The sequence below is a fragment of the Neolamprologus brichardi genome, chromosome 22 (genome assembly GCF_056152115.1).
Source record: "Neolamprologus brichardi isolate AB-2024 chromosome 22, ASM5615211v1, whole genome shotgun sequence".
Taxonomy (NCBI): domain Eukaryota; kingdom Metazoa; phylum Chordata; class Actinopteri; order Cichliformes; family Cichlidae; genus Neolamprologus; species Neolamprologus brichardi.
This window is the reverse complement of record NC_142124.1, coordinates 27,507,376-27,530,706: the sequence shown is the minus strand read 5'-3', so window position 1 is coordinate 27,530,706 and position 23,331 is coordinate 27,507,376. Positions and strand designations below refer to the sequence as shown.

The following is a 23,331-nucleotide window of genomic DNA, read 5'->3' as shown; positions in this document are numbered from 1 at the left end:
TTAACAGACTTTTATGCTACCTAGGTAGCTAAGATTACCCAGAAGCCTGTGCGCCTGCACTATGTAACTATGGCACATCTTAGTGTTAAAAATAGTCTCTGTCACAATTGTCTCAGAGTCGTGATATATTTTAGGAGTTGACTCGTCCCCAGGCTTGGCCATTGAGGGATGATATTTACTTTAAGTGTACAATCACATCCAGGCACAGGACTCAGTGTAATTACAAAAGCTGGAGGAACACACTGTATCTGAGAGCGGCTGGATTTCAGCCTGGCCGGGATAAAAACCCAGCAGTCAGTTACTGCATTAGAGCGAATCACTAAAGCTTGCCTCTCAAATCCTTCACCCAGGAATTGGCAGGAGCTTCCTAATAAGCACTCGCTTTCAGAACAAAAGGCAGGAGAGATATAGGTGAGGTGTAGAACAAAACTGGCTGTTTTTTTTAACCTCCTGCTCGCTAATTGATGACCTAGATAGTGGAAGGAGACAGCTGTATAACTCACTGTTAAAGGGAAAACATAGGGAGGAGGAGGAGGAAGGCATCGTTCCCCTTTTGTCTCTCTGACCATCTTCAGCTGCTGGTGAAATTGTGATGAGATTCTCTGACTTTGATAGGTGTCTGTGCACAACACTGGAGATAGCAATGTGTAGCATTTGTGTTTTTACGCTTGAAAAGCAGTGACCTTGTGAAGCGATGTAGCTGGAGAAGCCTTCAATGGCCCAGAAATGCTACACGGAAACATTTATATTCAAATATACCAGTCTTTGAGAGAATGTCATCAACTGACAAGGTAAAGCTCATGATGTTCTTATGCCTTCATCACCTGCAAAATGAACAATAAATAAAACTGGCTGCCCAAGTTTGTTAATAAAAACTGCACTTAGGATAGAGACTCATTTCTTCCTTTATATGCTGCCTGTTGGGTTTTTTGGCTAGCTCATTCACATCAAAATCATCTCTCCCAATAAAATGTATCTATTGTATTTTTGTATTTCAGGGTTTTTTTTCTCTTGCTGTTATTCTATTTTATGTTGAGGGAAAGTTCTTCACGTGGTTGTCTGTTTTTCTTTCTTCCCTTGTTGTTTGGAGTTCACCTATGCCTTAGTGTCCCTGTCTCTGGTGTGTGTCTTATGCACGATCTGATATCCTCGTGTTGGTGTTGTTCCCAGATCATCATACTAAAGGTTGTTCCAGGATTAACATTGCAAGTGACCAATCAGAATGTTGTGATGTCATACTTTTGCGACTTCGGGAAAAACCGGCGTAAAACAAAAAACTGTACTTAAGCTGCGAGAAACCGCCTTTGTCCGCCGATCAACGGACCCTAACCCTGACCCTAACCCTAACCTTTTAATAAACGCTAAGAAGAATTGATATTTTCCTTGCAACATTGGAATTTCATAAATGCACGAATGGGTTGGAGCGCAAAAGAATAACGTCACAATAATGTGATTGGTCACTTGCAATGTTGAACCTGGAACAACATTTTCATGATGATCTGGGAACAACACCAACACGAGGATATCAGATCATCCGTGTCTTATATTCCCCCTCAGTCTTTTCTTTGGTACATTGCACTCAGTATTTCCTGCTTTCTTGTCCTACTGGCTTTCTGCATTGGTTGTTAGAAGTTGTTTTTGGTTTTTGTTAAATAGACAATTTCAGTGTTCAGTTCAAGATTCAAGCTCGCTTTTTTCCAATCTGGCAGTCTGCATTGTGTCAAATATTGGTAACAAATCGTAATGTAACATAACATAATATAACATCACTTTGAAATAAGGTTATTGTAGTTAACTGAACTAAGAAGCTAAGAAAATAACCTGAAAAACATTTTTAGTCACTGAAAAATATGAAGTTGTTTCGAGTTGTTTCAACTAGAGAATGAAACAAAAACAAAAAGAAACTAAAAAAAAAAGTATGTACTTAGAAACAATTTGTGTTGTATTATTGTACTTAAATCTCACAGATGTTCCCCATTTTATATTAAAAAAAACAAAAGCTGAGATTGAAACAAAAACTAAAGTAAAACGATCTGCTCTAGTCACAAGGAGATGCTACTACTGAGCCTGTGTAAACTAGTGTGTCTCTGGTTTTGGGGAAAATGGTCAAGAATCATATCTGAAAGATGACAATGAAAGTTTGCAGAAATCAAATTGAATAAATGAATAAAAGACAATAATTTTGAAAAGAAAATAATTTCTAAGAGTTTATTTGATAACATGCAACAAGCTTTTTGCCCAAAGAGAAGTACGTACTGTATAGAGGTGAGTTTTCCAGTGGGGAGGGTGGAAATCCTTACTCGGTTTCTTCCACTCTCTTACGGTTTCCTGACTCCAGGTCGCCTTTTCCCAGATTTTCACCTTCAGCTTCCAAACCTTGCTGGTGGAGGTCCCGTGTTTTATTTACAGATAAAGAAGTCCTGCATTATTTTCTGGAAGTGTTGATCTTTTTTGCAGTTTAGTAATTATGAGATATGAAACATGTGTATGCCAACTTCATCACTGATATTTTTACCGTTGTGTTTGTGCCATTCCTGAAACCGAAGCTTGCAACAGTGCCTTTTGAATGTCATGTGGCTCCGGCCAGAAGTCTTCTTTTTTGAAGACTTCTGGCCGGAGCCACACGGCTTTTTCTTGTGCTATAAAATTACAGCCCATGAAAAGGTGACCTTCTGAACCTCAGATAAGACATCTCTGAAATGCTTCCTCAGTGATTTTATCAAAATATGAAAGAGGAAAACCACTGATAAGTTTTCATTAGCTTCAATCTGAGGTTGAACCACATGCGACTGACATAAAAGTCTTTGCTCTTTATCTCAAACACACAGATTCTGACTGATCCGTGCTCTCTTGCTCTCTGTTGCAGTTTAACTTTGTTGGCAAACTCCTCGGGCCACGCGGGAACTCGTTAAAGAGACTACAGGAGGACACTCTCACAAAGATGTCAATTCTCGGTAAAGGATCCATGAGAGACAAAGAGAAGGTAACCCTCCAGTCGGTTATTTCATTTTTATTCGTGCTTGCCTTGCTCCTTTTGCTCTCTTTCACCTCCAACCCATTTTAACTTGCTCTGCTGTTACTCTTAAAAAAGATTTGAAGTGAACAGGATATACCTTAGAGTTAAGCAATGCCTCCCATAGAAAAGGGGGAATGTGAGGAGCCCATCTTTTTCATTTCATAAAATGCAGATTTTCTGAGCAAATAATGAACTGACATGAAATGACTTTGTCTTATTGTCTCAGCTTTGCTCAACTTTTTTTTTTGGCCTCCCAGAGACATTGTAAGCTTTTTGTACGCACACCCACTTAGATTATTAAAATCAGTGGCACTGAAATTTCCAAAATATCTTTCAACTTGTCAGAACCAAGGCGAAGGATTGTGGATTTAGACAAGTCAAGAATAATTTAATCATTTCTAAAGAACTGCATGTACCAAGACCAACAGTTCAAATTGTTGTACAAGTTACTGAGGAGTTTAACCACTTGGCTAAGATCTGAAAGCTCGGACGAGGTTTAAATGGTGAGAAATAACCCATAAACCAGCACGGCATAGGCCTGGAACACCTGTGTCACTGTGTACAGTTGAATGAGGTTATCATTGCCATAGACTGAGAAGCTGTTGTCCAAGGAAGAAGCCTCTATGCAAGAGATGTGTAACTGATTACATGGACAAAGAAAAAACCTTCTCAAGGAAAGTTTTTATGGTCAGATGAGGCAAAGATTAAATTGTTTGGCCACAATAACAAGAAGTTATTGGATGAGTAAAGCTGAGGTGATATAAAGCAAACTGCTGCTAGAATTATCCCCTGGGTTTCTGGCTACATTGCATCCGTCACAAGTCAGTTCCCTGTGTTCAGACTACCTCGGAATTCTGATAGTACTGTATATAGTATATAGTATATACTCTATAATATTTTTTTATGATATAAAGGTGTCATGTTATAATATCAATGATGCATCGACATTATGACTTAGCATTCCACAAAAGTAAGACCAGCTCAGACATGTTTGACAGCAAAAGCTTCGTCAGCCTCTGACGATTTAGAAAAAAGGAAGCGACAAAGCACAATACTTTAAAAAATATACAAAGTATATTTCAATAAACTGAAGTGAGGAAATTGTTCCCACTAAATGTGGAAACAACAACCAGGCTCTGAACGCACAGGAGGAGGAGATGTTAGCAGCTGGTGGTGTGATCCAAACAAATGACTCCACCGAGCATCGCTGCAGCACTCACTAGTTGCTTTCCATATGACAGGGAGCGCAAACGATGGAGGGAAATTACTGATGTGGGCTCATGGTGGTAAAAGCAGCTCAACCTAAGACACAAGATCCCAGGTGGAAAATATTTTTCAGTTATGTAACAGTATTGTGCAGGTTCCAGAGAGTTTGAAGGATACGCGGCTTTAGTTATTGTTATTGTCAAACTAAAGTGGCTAGATATTATTTTCACTTAAAATTCCCATTGAAAACACTACTTTGGCTACTCTTTGTTTTGTATTTGACTGACAATAGGTCACTATTTTGTACTATTGTACTAGAGTGCTGCTTTTACTTGCACCTTGTGGCAACAGATTTACACGTTGAATTAAATAGTGTGTCATTTGAGACAGTAGCTGATTGCAGGGTGGAGAACGCCCTGCCTTTTGTTTGCTCTAATAAATGCTGCTCCTGCAAGCTGCAGTCACCAATAAAACATTCAATATTCTTTTCTGCATCGTCAGAAACATAATTATCACTAACTTCCTGGAAATATTATGATAAAATACGCTGAAATTTGATCGACCTGATAAAAAATACTAAGACTAAGGGCTGATGTTAAATGACTGAAAATAAGTAGACTGTGCTTCACAGTGGCACGACAGCAACAGCCATAACCTAGCTATCAGTTTAAAGCTGCAGGATCAGCCTCACAGGTTAGGTTTTATAGTATTTCTACTACATTAACCGTAAGTATGCATGCAAGATGGATAAAGCACCCAAGTGCACTGAGAGTTCAAAAGGTGAATGTAGATTTTAGTATAAAGAGCTTTGGGTGGTCAGTAAGAAGTTTTAAGATGCAATTTGCTACGAGACAATGAATTCAGATATTAGGTTCACTCTGTGTATATTTTTCGACCCTGTGCTTATTTTAGAAAACTCAAAAGAAAAAAAAAAGTCCATCAAATTCTTTTTTTTTAAGATCTGTCTTCACATCCATAGTTATGTAACTATACAAATGCAACTGTAAATAGCTGTAAATAATAGGTGGCCATTAATAAGTGCCTATAAAATTAAAACTACGTTTTTACATAATTGTTAATCCCTTCCACTTATTTCATCTAAATATAAAATATATGTGGTTTACAATCACAGAAAACAAACATAATGAGTTTTTTTTAAGGAGTCAATTAACCCTCTGAGGTCTACGTCATCATCATCAGTAACAATGCTAACCCTAGCTACGCGTTTTTAAGTCAACTAAAAAATTCCCTTTTTTGAAAAAAAAAAAAGTAATTATTGATGGTTGTCAGTAAAGAATTAGCATGGGGTGACTGATCAGTAATGAAACCTTTATTTTAAAATGACAGTAAGATTGAATAATAATTACAAAAGCACAATGTGGTATATACAGTTTTATATGTGCAGGTGAGAATAGAATTGCTGTTGTCCCATATCAGCTGCAATAATTATCTCATATCATTCACACTTACTAAGGCTTTCAAATAGAATCACAGGGAGTGTTTTTAATAAAAGAAGTTTTCCCTTTTTCATTTTCTTTTCGTTCTAAATTGGAAGACGCTGATCTGAAAATGTATAAGTGTGTTTGTCTCAGATCACCCCTCGTATCTACAATCTCTGCTTGATTGACAGCTCTCAGGTCACCTAGGCTCCATTGGAGAAATGCAAAAACAACTATGTCTGGAAAACAAATTTCAAAAGTTTATGGAAATGGGAATGATCTTGGGGATCACCAAATACGCCTGACATCTTTCAAAGCATACTTCGTCTCTCTCGTAGCGTGTAAAACACATGCAGACAAATCAGCACGCACACAGGAAAAAACACTATCTGGATTTATGGGTTTGTTTTCATAGAAATGTTGAGTCTTTGTGAAGATTCGAACCGAACTTCATGGGAAGAAAAAAGATTTTGTGAAGAGGGTATAGCTTGAAATTTCAAACACAATCCAGTTCAATGACTTCTATCATCCCCGATCATGTCCACACATAAAGTGAGGATATAAATGGCTCTAACAGAAGATCCTTAGCAGCCGGATTGATTGCACACAGGAGTGTTTAACTGGGAATAAATCGACTTCTCTTGGCTTGTCTGTGTCTCCTCTCCCCCTCTGTTTGTCAGAGGTGATTTGTTGATGGCGATGACTCTTGCTATCATACAGCACATTCTTTTTGATTACTGTGATCAATAGTCTTTGATGGTACACTCCCCTCGAGTAGGTGGGAGAAAAGATCTGTTATGGCGATATGCTGACCTCGGCAGCCCTCACCTGTCTACGTAGAACCGTTGTGGGATTTATTCCTGACAGCTTTCTGTCAGGGACGCTCCTCAAGCTAGTGCTTCCTCTCTTTTTTTAGGTGAGGGATATACCGTTGCTACAAAACGAATACTTCATGTTGAGCTGGTTGCTGACTCTCTGTTTTCAGCTTCACGGTGTGTGTCATTGTAGTTTTGTGCCCTTGCGCGGGTCAGGGTGCCGGGCTACTGCAGAGCAAAAAGAGAGACCCCCGAAGGCTTTTTCTAGACAAGTGAAAACAAAGCTGTCTTATCTGTACAGACACGCCGAGTGAAGAACTGCTTCCTTTAAGGACACATTTCTATTTATAATGATAAAATGCATACTGCACCATACCTCTGGGTTACATATGACTGACAGGAAAGGTGATAATATACCGTTTTCACCCCATGGAAATGTAATTGTAGACTTGCTTCTTGGGGGGTGAAACTAGACAATGCTTATTTCATTTGCTTTTAAGCTCTTACATGTGGCAGAGACACTGCAAGAACTGCTATAACTACACAAATGTTTGCTGCAGATCCTTGATGTGCTCACAAGAATGTGAGTCCCCAGAAGCTGGAAGGAGCCAGAGCAGCCGGGAGTCACCGCTCCTGCTTACAGCAGCTCAGTTGTCCTGCTGCTGTCAGAGCAGGATGATGTAAAGTCATCTGTGTTTCCCACCCTCTTCTCATTAGCACCGTGATTAACTCATCCATTTTCCTCCCTGGGAACTGTGCTCACTCTTTAATTTTCCTAAAAGATAAAACAGTCACAATTCCTTTGTTTCACTTTTAGTAAGCTCTGCATCAGGATTAATAAGCAAGCTGTTACTCTGCTCCACCACCAACACTACATGGCTAATCATTCCACAATTCATTAACAAGTTAACATGATGAACCACTTGATCATAGAAACTCGTAGATTAAATGTGGAAGATAACGTTGAGTTCAACAGCTACAGTTTATTTCTACCTATAGTTGTTTTCAGTGATTGATAGTTTTATTTATTTGAAACACACTAAGTAATTTTAGAGCCTTTTGGTACAGTTTTCTGTGGTGTTGTATTGTCACTGTGGCTTCTGCAGAGTCAGCCAATTCGCTGAGCTTACCTTGTTTTTTCTTCCTTAAAGGTAAAGGTGGTGTTGGTTAGACTTGCCAAAGCATTGTGCAGTAGACTCTGTAGACTTATATGATTTATTTTGCTCTGTATTGTACCCTAGTGTTCTAAAAACCCTGCAACCTTTGGGTTAGAGTGCTTAAACTTTTATTTTAAGTGCACAAACACTATATAGCAAAATAAAGCCACGATTTTAAATAAACGTAAGGTCACATATAAAGTCATCCTTTTGTTCACTCACAGAACTGGACTTTTAAACGGGAAATCTAGCTGGCATCTTAACCTCCTAGGACCTTGTGTCCACATATGTGGACATCACATTTTGGGTTGTCTAGACCAAAATACTCAATTTTGCTCTACAAGGGCCTGATATCCACTTACAAGGACATTATACTGCCACTGGTCTATCGGAATTTACAACAAATGTCTTCATATGTGGATCTCATTTCTCTCAGAAACAAAAATCAGGTAATAAACAAACTGGTAATTCTTTGTTTTTACATTCATCAGGTCCAAATCAACCCAAATAGCGAAGAGAAATTAAAAATGCATGACATGAAAGAGTTCGGGTCTTAGGAGGTTAAAGTGAATTGATAAGGTACTTTCCAAAAAAGTAGCTGCAACTCACTCACTTAGAATGCTAATTGGTTCAAGCTAACTCTTGCTCAGCTAACATGATGTCTGGCAGGATGGACTGAAGCAATCTTGCTCTCATGAGAAACCAGCTGCTTGCAAGGTAAGGCCACATGCTTTATGCTTGCTCTTTCCTCAGTTCATTCATTCCTTTATAAAAAAAAAAAAAACAACAGCAACAAAAAAACAGTCTGGCTTCAAATAATTTTTAGTGACAACAGCGTTTCCAGGCAATCAAGCTAAGGTTAGCTGGTAGCTGCAAATTTTTACTTTTTATTTTTTTGTTTTTTTAATCCATGCTATCAGGTTAGCAATCATCAGATAACATTAATCAAAAGAAAGCTAGTTTTATGTGCCTCAATGGCAATTTGACCATCAGAATGAGAATAATGATGGATCATTTGGTTCCTGATGTAAAATTGGTGCCCTGTGTTTGTTATTTAGATAAATATTGCAGCATGTTCCTTTTGTTTAGGAGTTTAGCTGCATGTTGACTGGTCAAATATGTGAATATATTTCCCGATAATTATGTTAGGTAAAATTCCACGTAGTTATGGTAAATATCCTCTTCTTAACTACTCACCCAAATTGTAGTTTTCTTACACTCTTTTGTAATACTTTTGCTACAAAGTGTCCACTTCAATTACTTCTTGATTGTGAGATTTAAAATTTACTGTGATGCTGCACAGAGGCAAAATTACAAAAACTCACCAATTCAGAGAACTGAGGACATGTTGGTCTAACTTGGCTTTCAACAGTAATAGGAGATATTTAGAGTGACAATGGTGAAAATACTAGAAAATTTTCCTGTGTAAAGCAAAGAGAACCAGACATTCAGCAGCAGATTTCAGAGATCTGGAGGTTAAGATACTAGCTGGTTCAAATCATTTCAGTAACTTTAAATGAGAATAATCTTCAAATCATTTCAAACTTCCCTGGTAACCAGTAATAGAACACCAGTACGGCAGAGATAAGCTCTCACTCTTTTTGGCTAAGGCGGTGCGCCTTTATGCTGTGAGACAGCTATTGTTGGGAGACACATTTCCTCAGACTATATGTAAGTACACGTTTGTCACGTTAAAGAAGAAATCTGGTGTGTCTATAAGCCACTTTGGTTGTCAGAAGTGCAGATGAGTAAGGCTGATAGAGCTGTGCAGTTCACCCCACCTGTCACGCACACAGAATAATAGAATTTTTCACTGTCTGTTCTTGAATATTTCATTTGAATGTGAATTTCAATTCCAAGCTTGGTGTTATTTTTTACCACTAAGCTCCTGCTGCTGGAGTTCCTACGTCCACAGTGTTGTGTGGCCTTGTGTTACCAGGGTGAACAGCTTTCAATAAGCAGATTTACAGAGGAAGAAAATGTAAACAGAAGGAAGATGCTGCCTATAGATATAAAAAGCCGACAGCCGTATTCTCCTGCTGTGGGCTGCTGAGCTGCTATAGGACTCTGCTGCATCACTTATGTGTCTCATCAGCCCTGAGAAAGGCCACCCAATGTATGAAAACTACTACAATATCATATGCATTTGATGTGGCCACCATCCACGAGGTGTAACAATGACACTGCATGTTAAATGGACTGTTAAGACAGAGTATTTGGAAAAAGAACAATTTTTAAATAGAAAGTCCTCAGATGACACGCCCTAGACTTTTTTTTTAGTTAAAAGAACTTCGATAATGATTGTTTTTCATATGTTTTTTCATGCAAATATACTAAGGAGCACATGAAAGGGAAGAGGAGAGACAGATCTGTGAGCAGTTGCCTCTTTCCAACACCCCACTCACACTCCCTGCACAACACCGGCAGCTCCGGCAGCTCTGGTGCTATGAGCAAAGGAGCCCTCTGCTCGTAAAGCACAGATTTATGGGCGAAATTAACATATCATTAACATACCACAGGCACTCTTAAAAGAAGGTTATTTATAATTAGGTGACATCAGAGACACTGGTTTGCGTGACGCTGGAAAGAGAGAGAGAGAGAAGAGGAAGCTGCCACCATTGGAAGTGCCCTAGAGAAGCCTTTTTCTCTACTCTTTTTTTCATTGAAAGGGAAAAACTGGGACGCCAAACCTGTTGTTTCCTTTGTGCGATGCGGTCAGAGACATTTGGGGTTTTTTGCTGTCCTATTTCTCGCTATCAATAACACGATACTGGCCTGTTTCTGTCTGGTCTGAATGGCCTGTGCGGCCCCTCTGTTTACACGTTATACTTTTCTGTTGCAGCCTGAATGCGCCGTGCTCTCGCAGGCTCGTGGCAGAGAGGAGCGAGTTACATCTGCTGTGCTTTCAGGGGTTTGGGTGGAAGTAAACAACAAATGCAAGCTCTTTCAGGCGAGCCCATGAAAAAGTGTTGCAGGTTAAAGTGTTATACATAAAATGAAGGCCGTCGTGTGAAGTCCAGGACTAGTAAACCGTTATTTTGAACTGGTATATTTTCGAGTAATTAAATAATGTTTCACCCACCACAAGATTGTTCCATAAGAAGACATGATTTGGAAGAACTGAACATGATTTATTGAGGTGGAGAATTTGATTAACAAGACTCTGATGAACCAACGTGGCAAAACAGAGTCCCAGAATTGACAGGAATTAGGACAGGACCCCCTGATGTCGAGACGCTGGTGGTGTTGGAAAGGAAGACGAGGCTTGCAGGGGGTCTGAGTGAACAGGGTGAGGTAGAAAGCGGGAAGAAGCAGACTGCACGAATGAAAGGCAGAGCACTGAGTTGACGGTGTGGGGAAGTGAAAGTGGTATAAACAATCGACTAGAGGCTTTAATAAACAGGAGTGCAGGCGGATGAGTGATTACAGATCCTCTTTGCTGAACTTGCGCATAAATTTCTTTATTTGAAAATCAGAGTGGATCAGTGAATTGTAAATAGCTCATACAACTAATCCGAGTACTTTCTCTGACCAAATGGTTCTGTTCTTTGCTTTGGTCCATGCTAACATAACAGATTTTACGTGAAATTGTCAGACTTTTGTGGTCCCAGAGGATGAATCCTTTCCTGATCCATTGCCTTTTTTCTTTTAGCTCAGCCATGAGGTTGACACTTCGACTCTTGCATGAAATATGTACACAACTATGTGATGGATTAGCATGCAATTTGCTGGTGACCTTTGTGTCGCCAAAAGAATATTAATCATCAACTATGGTGATACAAATATGTTAATCTTTTACTCATTTTTATGGGATTGTAGCCTTTCCCTTAAGAGGATTTGGCACTTTTCTTTGTTACATGTGACAGTAATCTGGGAAACTCGCTGTCAACAATAAGGTGACCTTGATATTCTATAAAAGATCGTCTCGCATAAGTCAAATGTGCGCTTCAAACCGGAGCTTCTCAGAGTGCCACTGTGGAGCTGGCGTGTCACAGGGAAAACACACATTTGCTTGTTGGTTGTGTCTGCTCAGAGGATGATAGATGGTGATTTATTTATTTGTTAACTTTTTTTTAAATGTTATATTTCTTTACATTGGCTGTGTCTTCTATGATTGCCAAACATCATTTTAAATTGAAAAAGAACATGACATAAACTGAGAATTAGAGATTTGCAGGGAATGAAATGAAATGAAATGGGAATGAAATGCAGTGTCTGCCTGTGTGTCTGTCTCATCCAAACCTCAATGTTAAGTCTTACTAGTTAATGTGAAATCACGTGCATAAATCACACACAACTTTAGGAACATTTTGCATGTCTTGTCAGTGCATTTTAAGCTTTCGGTTACTTTACAGGATTAAGTGACACAAAAAGGTTAAAGCATGGGAAAGATTATAGTTTCTAATGTAAAGTGCATATTGATAACTTAATGAAAGGACTTGTTGTGTAATTCATACAATATTTTATACCAGGTTGTACTAATGCTGATTCTACAAGGTCAACAATCTGAGTTTAACCTTAGCGCTGTGCTAAGGGACAGGATATCAGCGCAGGGGAATATTGGTGGAGGAGAAAAAGAAGTCTCGAGTCAGTCTATTTTTATTCTTGGTTTAGATTGACACAAAATATTGATTTTGCAGATACCATATAGTTTCTTTTTGCAATGCAAAGTACACTACCTCCATGTTGTCTATCTTGCCATTCAACCAATTCAGTCTGTGAGAGTCAGTGTTTTATGTCTCGTTGTTCAAGGTGCTCATCAAATCCAAAAAACTGACAGGGTAAGAATTTCAGGCATTAGCACATGAGCGTCTGGCAGCGTCCAGTACTGCAGATTTCTTTTCATTGAATGAGACAGTGAAAAAATAGCTCTACATGAAATAAGCCAAATATTCTTAAATCTGACAAAATTAACTTGTTTTGACAAAAAAATCTGCCAATAGGGAAGCAAAAGTTTTTTTGCTAGAATCCTTAAAACTAGCAAATGACTTCTGTATGCCTTTTAACTGGACAAGACTGTCTACAATTTACGCTTAATTGATGAAAATTTGACTTAAGATTTTACAGCTTAATTTAGATTTTCATATAAACAAGAAGAAACAAGAAGCTAACTGTAGGACAAACTTTAGTGTCATTAAATATATTTCTTTTTTAGGCCTTTGTTTGGCTTTATTGGTAGGGGCAGTGAAGAATCGACAGGAAAACAGAGGGAGAGAAAGAGTGGAAGACAGGCTGTCAGCCATGCAGCATGCAGGCACCCGCTCAACACAGTGAGCTAAACCAGCACCCATTAAATACATTTCTTGAATTGAAAAGTTGTTTAAGTGGCTTTACTCTTGAAATAAGAAAAGTAATCGTATTCTTATTCTGTAATTTTAGCCAAACCATTACCATACCCTGTAACTGGGGAAAAAAGGCTCAATATGAGCTGAAATATCTTATAGAGAAAAATATTTTCCCAGAACAAGCTTGATTTTCTTGTGCAAAACTTGCTTGTTAAGAGTGTATTTTATTTTTACACAAAAAATAAGAAAAAAGTCAATTTTTGCAGTAGAAGAACAAAAGTCCATCATGCTTTCACACGTGTGTCATCTCTGTCTGACATGTTGCCAAGCAGCTGCGTAGTAGGAATGTATCCAGTCCTACATTTGTGATCCGTTACCTTGTTAAGATCAGCTAGCAAAATAGCAGACAGGGTCACTGTTATATGGCAGAACTATTACATGTCTGTTAGATGCTAAAAAGCTCACATTTTAAGGAAACACATTGAGCCAACAGCTCCACCAGTAGAGGAGGAGAAGGATGCTGGTGCTACACCTCTGAAGCCCTAATGGCTAGCCTTTAGCCAAAGCTGCCTTTCTGTGGGAAATAAAGACACCTGGTTGCTGGTTTTGCAGTGGAAGAGATGTTTCCACTATTAACTCAGTATGCAGAGGAGGAGGTGAATGTGCAGTAGGCCGAAAACCCTCTGGATATTTTATTATAGGTCTGGTCTTTACTTTACAATATAAAGAACCTTGAGGCAACTGTTATTGTGATTTGGCATTATGTAAATAAAACTGAATTTCTTTTTTTTCCCATTAAGATGCAAAGCTATGACGTCACAGTAACATGATTGGTCATTTGCAGTGTGATCCGAACCAACATTATTATAATAATCTGGGACAAACACCAGCACGGGGATGTTAGATTCACCCCTCTACTACACACTGAGCGAAAGATTTCAATTAAAAATCTTTTTTCCGTATAAATGATTTTTCTAAATGACTTCTCAATTTTTCACATAAGCCTGTTTTACAGCAATCAATACTGCACTCCATCAATTATAAATCAAAACTTTCATTTCCTCCCAGAGTTGCTTAATTTATTTTAATGAAGTGACAGCGATCACATAGATGAGCCAAAATGCAACAAGCAAAGATGTCGGCATAAGCATGCACTGCACATCAATTCCGCCCATTAGTAATGAAGATGGGACAAAAACAATCAGCTAAATGTGACAGCTGAGGAGATTGTAAAGAATGCCCATTGGCTAAAGTTTTTAAACTCTGCAGGAGCAAAGCATCAAACCTCATTATGTTAACAGTTATGGAAATCGTTACAGGAAGGTGAATGTTCCTTGCAGTGGAAGCAAGCTCAGTCATAATGTGCAGAGAAACAATACGTGATAACAAACTGTTGTTCTTTCTTGTTGTGGCATCAGGAAGAAGAGCTACGGCAGAGCGGCGAGGCCAAATATCATCACCTGAACGAAGACCTGCACGTCCTCATTGAGATCTTCGCCCCACCAGCCGAGGCGTACGCCAGGATGGGTCACGCTCTGGAGGAGATCAAGAAGTTTCTCATACCAGTATGTTCTCTTTCTACTCACGCACACACACACACACACACACACACACACACACACACACACACACACACCTCTTCTGGCTTTTACTTTTTTCTCCTCCTGAATCTCTCTCCAGCTGCTCTTTGGCCCCAGCCAACTCATTTCAGTCTGTCCACAGCGAAGTGAGTGAATAACAGCAGAGATGAGTCGCTCTTTCACTGTCTCCCTTTGTTTGTAACTTGTACTATAATTCTGTCAGGGTCTTCCAAGTGTGTGTATGTGTGTGTGATTCAGTGTGTGATCCTGTGTGGGAAGTCGTGGGTATAAGAGGAATAAAAGAGCACAGGAGGGAATCTCTCTGCATGGGCCAAACCCTCCTTGGCAGCAGCATACAGCATGGAGCTTATTTACTCTTCATTCATTATGAATGATGTCTCCAATACTCAGAGCTCCAATGATTTACATCTCGTCATTAATTATAGGCAGTCCCGTCCCCCCTGGCTACCTTCTCATCTCAAAGTTGCCATAAAGTGTAGACACTGATTCTGGGGACACATGACAATCATATCAGTCATTTTAAGATTAAAGCCATATTTCCATACCGTTTTAAGTTAGAGGCAAAAAGCAGCTGTGTGAGAAGATGAAGTCAAGCTGGGTCCCGAGGATTTATCAACAGGAATCATCTGAAATGTTTTGCTGCCTCAGGAACGGCGGTCACGGCAGTACTGTAAAGTATATTAATTAGATATTCCCGGGGCTGTAGCCCTGGAGATAAAGGACGTAATTTAATACAGTGTAATTGAAAGCGAGTCTATTGCCGTCTGCACGCACGCATGTGTGTGTGTGAGTGTGAACATGATGCCTCTCTGTGTGCAGGATTACAATGATGAGATCAGACAGGCCCAGCTGCAGGAGCTCACATACCTGAACGGCGGCTCCGAGGATGCCAAGGTGCCATCAGTGAGGGGCAAGTCAGCCGCCCGTGGAAGAGGGACACCTGTTCCGGGGCCTCCCAGGTAGCCTGTGCCCAAATGTGTGTGAGAGTGTGTGTGTTTGTGTTTATGTGCAAGATATTGTGCATTTCAGATCATCTGGGGATTGAGTATTATTTACAGATAAAGAGCCACTGGGAAGGCTCTTTATCTATTTCTCCATAAATAGATGTATATAGTATCCAGTTGCATTTTATGAGTTAATGTCTCTATTTAGAATTAAAGCACATTTTGACCGTCTGTGTCTAACAACACAAGAAATATCTGGTGTTTTTGTTTAGCTTTTGCAATAGAAGGTAGACAGTGGATGTTTCTTATGTCTCTTGAATCTCTGACGTGACAGCGAGCCTAGGTATTTTTTCAAATGCAGTCTGGGTTGGATTTACTGAAATCTCAGCTGTGATAGCAGAGTGAGTGTAATTACTTCTTGATTTAATTAAATAATACCTCACGGGCTAATACGGCTTTTCAGTACTGATACCAGAGTACCATCATTTGTTACTAAAGGTGACAAAATAATTTTGTTATCCTAATTAAAAAGCAAAAAAACAAAACACACAGGATTAAATAGGCCATTTTGAAAGCCCTGGTAAAAAGCCTAGGTTGCTATTTATACTTGTTGGTGCATCTGCCAGAAAGACGTGTATCATAATGTGTCTGTACTGATCTATCGCCATTCCAACAGGACAAAGCATCAAACTGAGCACAACAAACCAGACAAAGACTTCATGTGTAATATGACTTGTTATTGAATAGTTTGGAAGTTGTTTCTTACTTTTTGAAAGAATGAACTGTAACAAAAAACGTTCTTCTTAAGCCAGAAAATGAGCGCTGGTATTTCTGAGTACACCATGCAGAATGGCTGCAGACCTCAGCAGGAATTAAAAGAAGAGTGAGAAACTGTAGCTGCAGCAAACCCAACGCAGTGCCGTTATCAATTGAAGTTGGCACTGTGGAACTTTGCATACAGCTGCTAATTCCTTGAATTTATACGCTTTTTTTAATGTATTCTGGAAGACTAACAGGGCACAAACAAAAGAAGCATCAAATATGAGGGAGACATGTTTTTTTTCTTTTTGCACAAAACTGCTCTTTATCAACCATTGCTTTAGAGGTAGAATTTGGTATTGCTTATCCTAAATATTAAACCTTTAATAAAGAGCTACATTTATTTGTCATTCTAGTCAAATAAGCTAATTAAAGACAAGTGTAAAAAGACATTTCTGCATTTTGAATGTTAAAGATATGAAGGGCTAAATACATTGTAGACATTTGGCCCCCAGGATCGCTGCTGTAGACGCTTTATTCCACTCATGGTAGCAGCACCAGCACTTTAATGCAGCAAGCATTCCTTGAACAGCCTTTTTATAAATGCAAGAGATCAACTGGCGCATCTGTTTACGGCAAAGCCAGACAAACTCACCCACTTTAATAAAGTACAAGTCAATAATCTGTATTTTTCATCAGGCCACAGGCAAGTGCAGTCGGATTTTGTGCAACACAATAAGTTTGCTGCGTGAACAGTTTTTACACACAAAAGCAGCACGCACTGATGTTTATTATTTTGCTGAGACTTTTGAAGTTTGAAGCTAATAACTTGGAAGTAAGTCTGACTTCTTCTTCTGTTACTTCACTCAGCAGCTCTGCTGTCAGAAAGATCAAATCAAAGGCCCTCACATTAATTACTCAATAGTGTAATGTTTAGCTAAATATTATGACACATTATATATACAACTTATATTAGCAATGTAATTCTGAAAAATAACTCACTGTAGTAATATTTTAAAATAAATGTAGTGGAGAACATTCCACGTCCCTATACACACACCGTGCATGCTGCTGCAGGTCTCCTGAGTTTACGACTATGAGCCAAATTTGGTTTGATTTGTGGCAAACTAAGCTAAGTTTGTTTGCCTGCAGGCAACAGTCATTTTAGCTCTTCCTTAATTTAATTCACTTACTCAAACAAAGTGGGAGTGCATGGAAGGTGAAAAGATCCCTTTCCTTGATGCTTAAGCTTTTTGAACATGTGCTGTGATGTAGAACTCACATTGCTTTTTCACTCTTGGAAGTTTTCATTACTCTTACAGTAACGAGTACGGCTGTTTTGAACTCTAGGCTGCAGTTTGATCACGAGTTACATAAATTAGATCCATGATAACAGCCATCATCCTTGTGTTATAAAACCTGTTTATTCAAAAATACAGTATAGATGCTGCATGGGCTGTATTTTTTAATACTTTTTAATAGCAAATGTTATCATTTTACAGTTTACACAGCTGGTTATAGTTATACAGATGTTAGTCTACAAAGTCATGACTGTTAACTTGTCAAATCTAAACTTTTAAACTTTACTTAGTGATCCTCCATCAAGCTGTTCTTCTGAGATTGATCTGGCCTTATGTGCATTATGAGCATCTAGATTGTACTGTTTGTTTGTTTTTTGCAGTGATAGACAACAATATGATTGTAGGGTTTTAAGGTTAAACAACCATTTTCAGGGTGGCAATATGGAAATGGAAATGCAGATATGCAAACACAGATACGTTTTAAAATACACCAAGCCAAGATGAGATGCAACAAAGCACAAAGGTGATGCCAATCCATCATTTAACAAAAAATACAATCCTGAACCACCTCTGTTCATGTTTTGCCTTCCCCATGGTTGCAGTTGCTGAAACTATTTGCAATTTACTTACAAAATATATAAAATCTTACAATATTCAACAATAAATAATTTAAGAATCATAAGAAAACTGAAAAGTAAGAAAAGTATTTCAACATTACTATCCCTTCCTCTTCCCTTAGTGGCACAGTGTAGTGAGCTCAGCTCTTATCAGCCCCTTTGGATCACAAGGTGGTTGCTAAAGTTGCCTCGTGTCTTGCAAATAATTCCCGTCTAATTCATAAAGGCAGACAGATGCATGTTGCAGTCTGGCTGCAATCAGATTGGAAATAGCTACTGTGAATTTCTATTTAATCTGAATTTCTGTGTCTGTAGATGGAACAGACAGAAACAGATTTCACTGGTTTATCACAGTTTAGTGACATATTACCACCAGCACAATTCATGTAATTGTCAACTTGACCCCATTCAATTGCAGACTGATAGCAGACTGACTTATTGCCTGTCTTATTGCCTTTTTATCAGCATCTGCAGGCCCCACAGTAGTTTTACCCCTGGGGCTTCCATGACTGAGAATAAGGGACTAACTAAAAGTGATGTTAATGTTTTTTCATTCTGTTACATACTGCTACATTCTGTTCCACACTCTAATCCCGTCGGTGGCAGTGCCACATACTCACATTTCACGTTAGTACAGGGTCCCACAGTGAACAGCCAATAGAAAGGAGTTAGCAGATGCCAAAAACAATTAAATGAATTTACTAAACCAAACTACTTCCTATACCACGATCATTCTTAGATCAGGTATATTTCAATTAACATTTACTTAAATATTATTTAGCAGAAAAATGTTATACTTACATTTAACACCATTATTTCTTAATTTAACTGTACTCCCCTGGTCATGTGAAAAAGCACACAGAAATTGAGGCGAGTGTGTACCACCTTTTGGCTAAGCTAACAACGTACATTTTGTGAATAGCAGTGTTTGTTTGTTCCATGTTAAAAGGTCATGTTTTACCCAAAACTGCTATTCATGTGTGATGAAATAGGTCAGGCCGGTGAGCAAGCACCTCTAATTGGAAAACAACAATGATAGTAAATAGTGTCTAGCAGAGTGCAGTGATGCAATGTCTGGTGTCCATAAACATTAGCAAAGCAAAGCCTCATTTGCATAAAATCCTTTAAATGCAAATGATCTCCAGTTGATGCTTGCTTCTGTACCATCTCTGTGAACCCACGCTAATTCCAGCTCCTTGGAGACCTCACAAGACTACAAATGAAAATACTCACGGCCATTAGGAGACTTTAACGCTCTTTGCTCAACGCTCGCTTTAAAAAAAGAAAGAGAAAGCAGTCGTGTTGTTTGCTCTTTGTGTTTAGAAAAGAAAACACACTTCTTTTATCAGATTTTGAGATAAACAAGGTCACGAAGAAAGGGCGTTTGTGTTGCTCAGAGTCAGAATATAATTGGCTGTGTTTTAAATTACACTGTAATTAGCATTTACCATGCTTAATTTGTGCGTGATAAGACAGGAGTCCCACAGGCTGCTACGGTGGAAGTAGCATGCAGTTTCTTCCATATTCGCACGCTTTTTTGATGCCGATCTAATAGAGACTTTGTAATTGATGTTCCTTTTTACACTAACTTTGACTGGAGCTGCTGCTGGAATAGCTCTTAAAGGGGAATCATTTTTTTAAAAAAGTATTTAAACTTAAGGACGGCCAAATTGCAATCAAGTAAACATTCCCTACTATCCTGGTTAGTCTTTTTTCACTCTCTCTGTCTTCCTGCCCCAAATCTGTGATGTTTCACCAGGAACAAAAAGAAAAGATGGGAAGAAGGAGCTGAAATGGAAAGCATAGAAAGAAAATGACCCCTGGCGGTTTTCTGCTGCTGCTCCAGATCAGTTAACTGCTTTTAAAAAGAAAGCTCATTCGATGTAAAAAGCGCGTGCAACATTTTTACCCAACCACAAGGTCAGACCGCCTTTGATTTCCAGCAGAGCAGCTTGAATTTGCTTCCGTCTTGATTTCAGTGCGAGTTAGGCTCTGTGTTCCAGATGTCATCAGAATCGCTCACTCGTTTGCTGCAGAGCCGCATGTGATGGGCATGCTTGGCTACTAAAATATTAAAGGCAGAAGTCGGTTGTTGGCAGTTCTAAATATCAAAAGCTACCATGTCTAAGAAATAGATTTTTAAAAAATGTTCAGTTTTTGCAGAATTTTAACCAGTGCTTTACTCTCCAGGCTGACAAGTTAGAAAATCAGCAAACACAGTAGAATACATTTATTATAAAACAGGCAGAAGTACTTTTTTTCCTTTATCTACATTTGCCTTAATAGACAAGAAAGCAATTCAGCCACAAGACATGCTGTGTTTTGAGTAATGGACATGACTCACTTCTTCTCGACTGGAAGAACTTGCCCTCCACCCTCGCTGTTCCTCTCTCTCCACCTACACACATAACCTGCCTGCCGAATGTATCAAATTCATTGCTACGGTTGCAGTCAAGTCATTCTGGCCAATGTAGGAAATCACTAACTGGAATGGAAGTAGATGAGGCAGCTTCACTGCAAACATGATATATTACAGCACATCATCGTGAAGACATGGAATGCAATGGACATCTGAGATAGATGAAATACTGTGAACTGATATGCATTTAACAGTATCGTTTACTGCCTTAAAAATGATATGAATATGTTGTGTTGTGCATCTGATCCATCTCACCAAGACGCACATTTCCATTCCTCCCTCCAGTAATCTACAGAATTTATTACAGTCGCCTCCAAAAAAGCTAATAAGATATAAAACATGCATTAGCTCTTCTTCTCTTTCATCTAAACCTGGGCGGATGTTTGTGTCTCGTGTCAGGAGTCGCGGAGGAGTTCCTCCACTGCACGCAGCACTGCCTCGAGGAGCCGCACCCAGAGGAGCCCCGCCCAGCCGGGTTCCGTCCTCCAGAGGGCGAGGGGTGCAGAGAGCCAGAGGGGCCCCCCCGGCCACCGGGTACAGACCAGTTCCTCCCATAGTCCAGGACTCATACGGCGAATATGTGAGTATTTCCAATCGAATGCGAGAACACAGCAGTGAGCGCACGTGTGCAAAAATATGTTTGTGTGTTGTAGTTTGTGTCCATGTGTGTGAAATTTAAGTTTAATAAATTTTTAACATAGTGTAGGGCTGAGTGCCATATCAACTGCTACTCGTTTTTAAAATAAGAATGAGAGAGTTTTATTGAAATATTTCAGATTTGGATTGACTTTTATGTTATATTAAAAATATAGATTCAATTAAGTTTACGTCTTACTGTTTCCATGAGGCAATCTCTGGGGATTAAAAATGAAGCCACTGGAGAAATTGTTATTCCTCTGATGCCCACTTGAGGCTGGCACGTCACCCTCCAAATATGGTCACTGCTGGGTCTTCAAACCCAGCAGTCTCCAACCCCCGGGCCACGGACCGGTACCAGTCCATGAGTCGTTTGGTACCGGGCCGCTTGAGTTGAGGCTCGGTTTTTATCGTTAACTCGGTTTCCCTGGGTCTTTTCATGTGTTGTAGTCGTGTGTCTTATTTTGAACAAAGTATTTACACGTTAGCAACCACAGAGCATCAAGGGGCAGAGAGGAGGATGTTAGTCTCAATGTTGTTGGTGCATCTCAGGACGACGCTGCTAATAAAGTTACACAATTACACAGTGAATTTGTGTTTATTATTATATTTACAAAATACCACAGTTTTTGTCTCGGTCGTATCATTTTATTTAGTTGTACTTATACGCGACACCTTAAAGGCCGGTCCGTGAAAACATTGTCTGACATTAAACCGGTCCGTGGAGCAAAAAAGGTTGGGGACTGCTGTTCAAACCAACACGGCAGCAGCAAAAAACCCAAACAATGAGTCTGAACACCAACCAATGACATCACAGTGGTTACATCCATCTTCGACTGAGCTATATTTGTGTCCAAATAGTCTATGATTGTTCTCTATGAATGTAGCTTGATGACATTGTGTTTTCTGGGAAGCTCAGGTAAATAGTCGATGGTTTTCTTCAAAAACACAACATTTAGGCTTTAAAATGCATGGGTCACTTTTGGGTCCATCTGTTTTGTAATGTTTGTTTAGTTTTAGAGGTGTTTGTTTTGGACAGTTTCACCCCCATACTATGAAGAGTAGAATCTAGTTTTAAAAATTACATTTTAAAGCACAGCAGTGGGGTTTTCTCCACCGGGGAAGACCTGTTTATTGTGGATGAGAGGTTTTCAAACTGTGAGGTGCATTTCCCCAGTGGGAATGGGAGAGTTGGAGGAAGAAGCCAAGAATAATAATAACATGCATGCTTGTGTTATGGAAACAACAGCTGATTAGTTGCTGTAATTTCATTGCTGATCTGTCTGTTCATCAGCGTGGCAGCAGCAGGAGATGCTGCGACATATAGCTGAAGGAGGTGTAATTATAATGTGTGTCAAACATCGAACTCCTTCTCAGAGTCATAACTCTGAAAACACGAGTTTCATGTGCATATTTTTATACTTGGTATAGTTTCTGGTTTCCAAGTATACCAACGTTACTTGGCTGTACACTGTCTCACTGACACTTCAGCGTTGTCCCTTATGCCTCAGAAATGTTGCATTTTTAACTACTAAGGTATTCCTCCAGTTTGTACTGTAATGGTTATGTTGCAAACAGAGACTTAAAAAGGCTAATTTGGTTTATGTTTTTGTTCTAATTAGCTTGAATTTAAATGAATACAGGATAAAAATTGAGTTCAGTTTGTAGCCTGTGACTAATTAATGGACATTATGGGATCATTATTTTCTCCTAAGAGTAAGATCTCTTTTTTTTCAGTTTGAAATGTGAGCTCTCCTCTGTTGTTTCCTTAATGTATGCATCTGATATCTAATTCTGAATTATCAATATTGGAGCAGCAAAATAATAAAATAAGGATCACACACAATATCTTGTCTCATATATAAAAAAAACTAGATGTGACTATGTTCGAGGTAGTATGTTACATTTGGGTGTCATAAAACTGTAACCTATTTAAGATCCACCGTCTCTGGCAAACTTAAGGCTAGGGTTAGAGTTCAGTCATACTTTAGCCGCAAAAATAGTTTCAGAAACGAAAAAAATGTTACTTTCAGCCTTCTTGCATGTATTTTGAACTTCAAATTCTTCTGTTATTCACAGTTAGTTCTCATACTACATACTTAATGTTATCACTTAACTTTAAAACAAATATAAATT

The 23,331-nt window shown here is 39.0% G+C and overlaps 1 protein-coding gene across 1 annotated transcript in view; it reads left to right on the top strand.

Moving 5' to 3' along the window:
* Positions 1-23,331, top strand: part of khdrbs3 (KH domain containing, RNA binding, signal transduction associated 3) — a 136,880-nt gene that overhangs the window by 72,994 nt on the left and 40,555 nt on the right. Inside the window, exons 3-6 of the mRNA XM_006795266.2 lie at positions 2,867-2,983; positions 14,337-14,483; positions 15,339-15,478; positions 20,959-21,139. Coding sequence (XP_006795329.1) covers positions 2,867-2,983; positions 14,337-14,483; positions 15,339-15,478; positions 20,959-21,139 — 585 coding nt within the window. The remainder of the gene's footprint in view (positions 1-2,866; positions 2,984-14,336; positions 14,484-15,338; positions 15,479-20,958; positions 21,140-23,331) is intronic.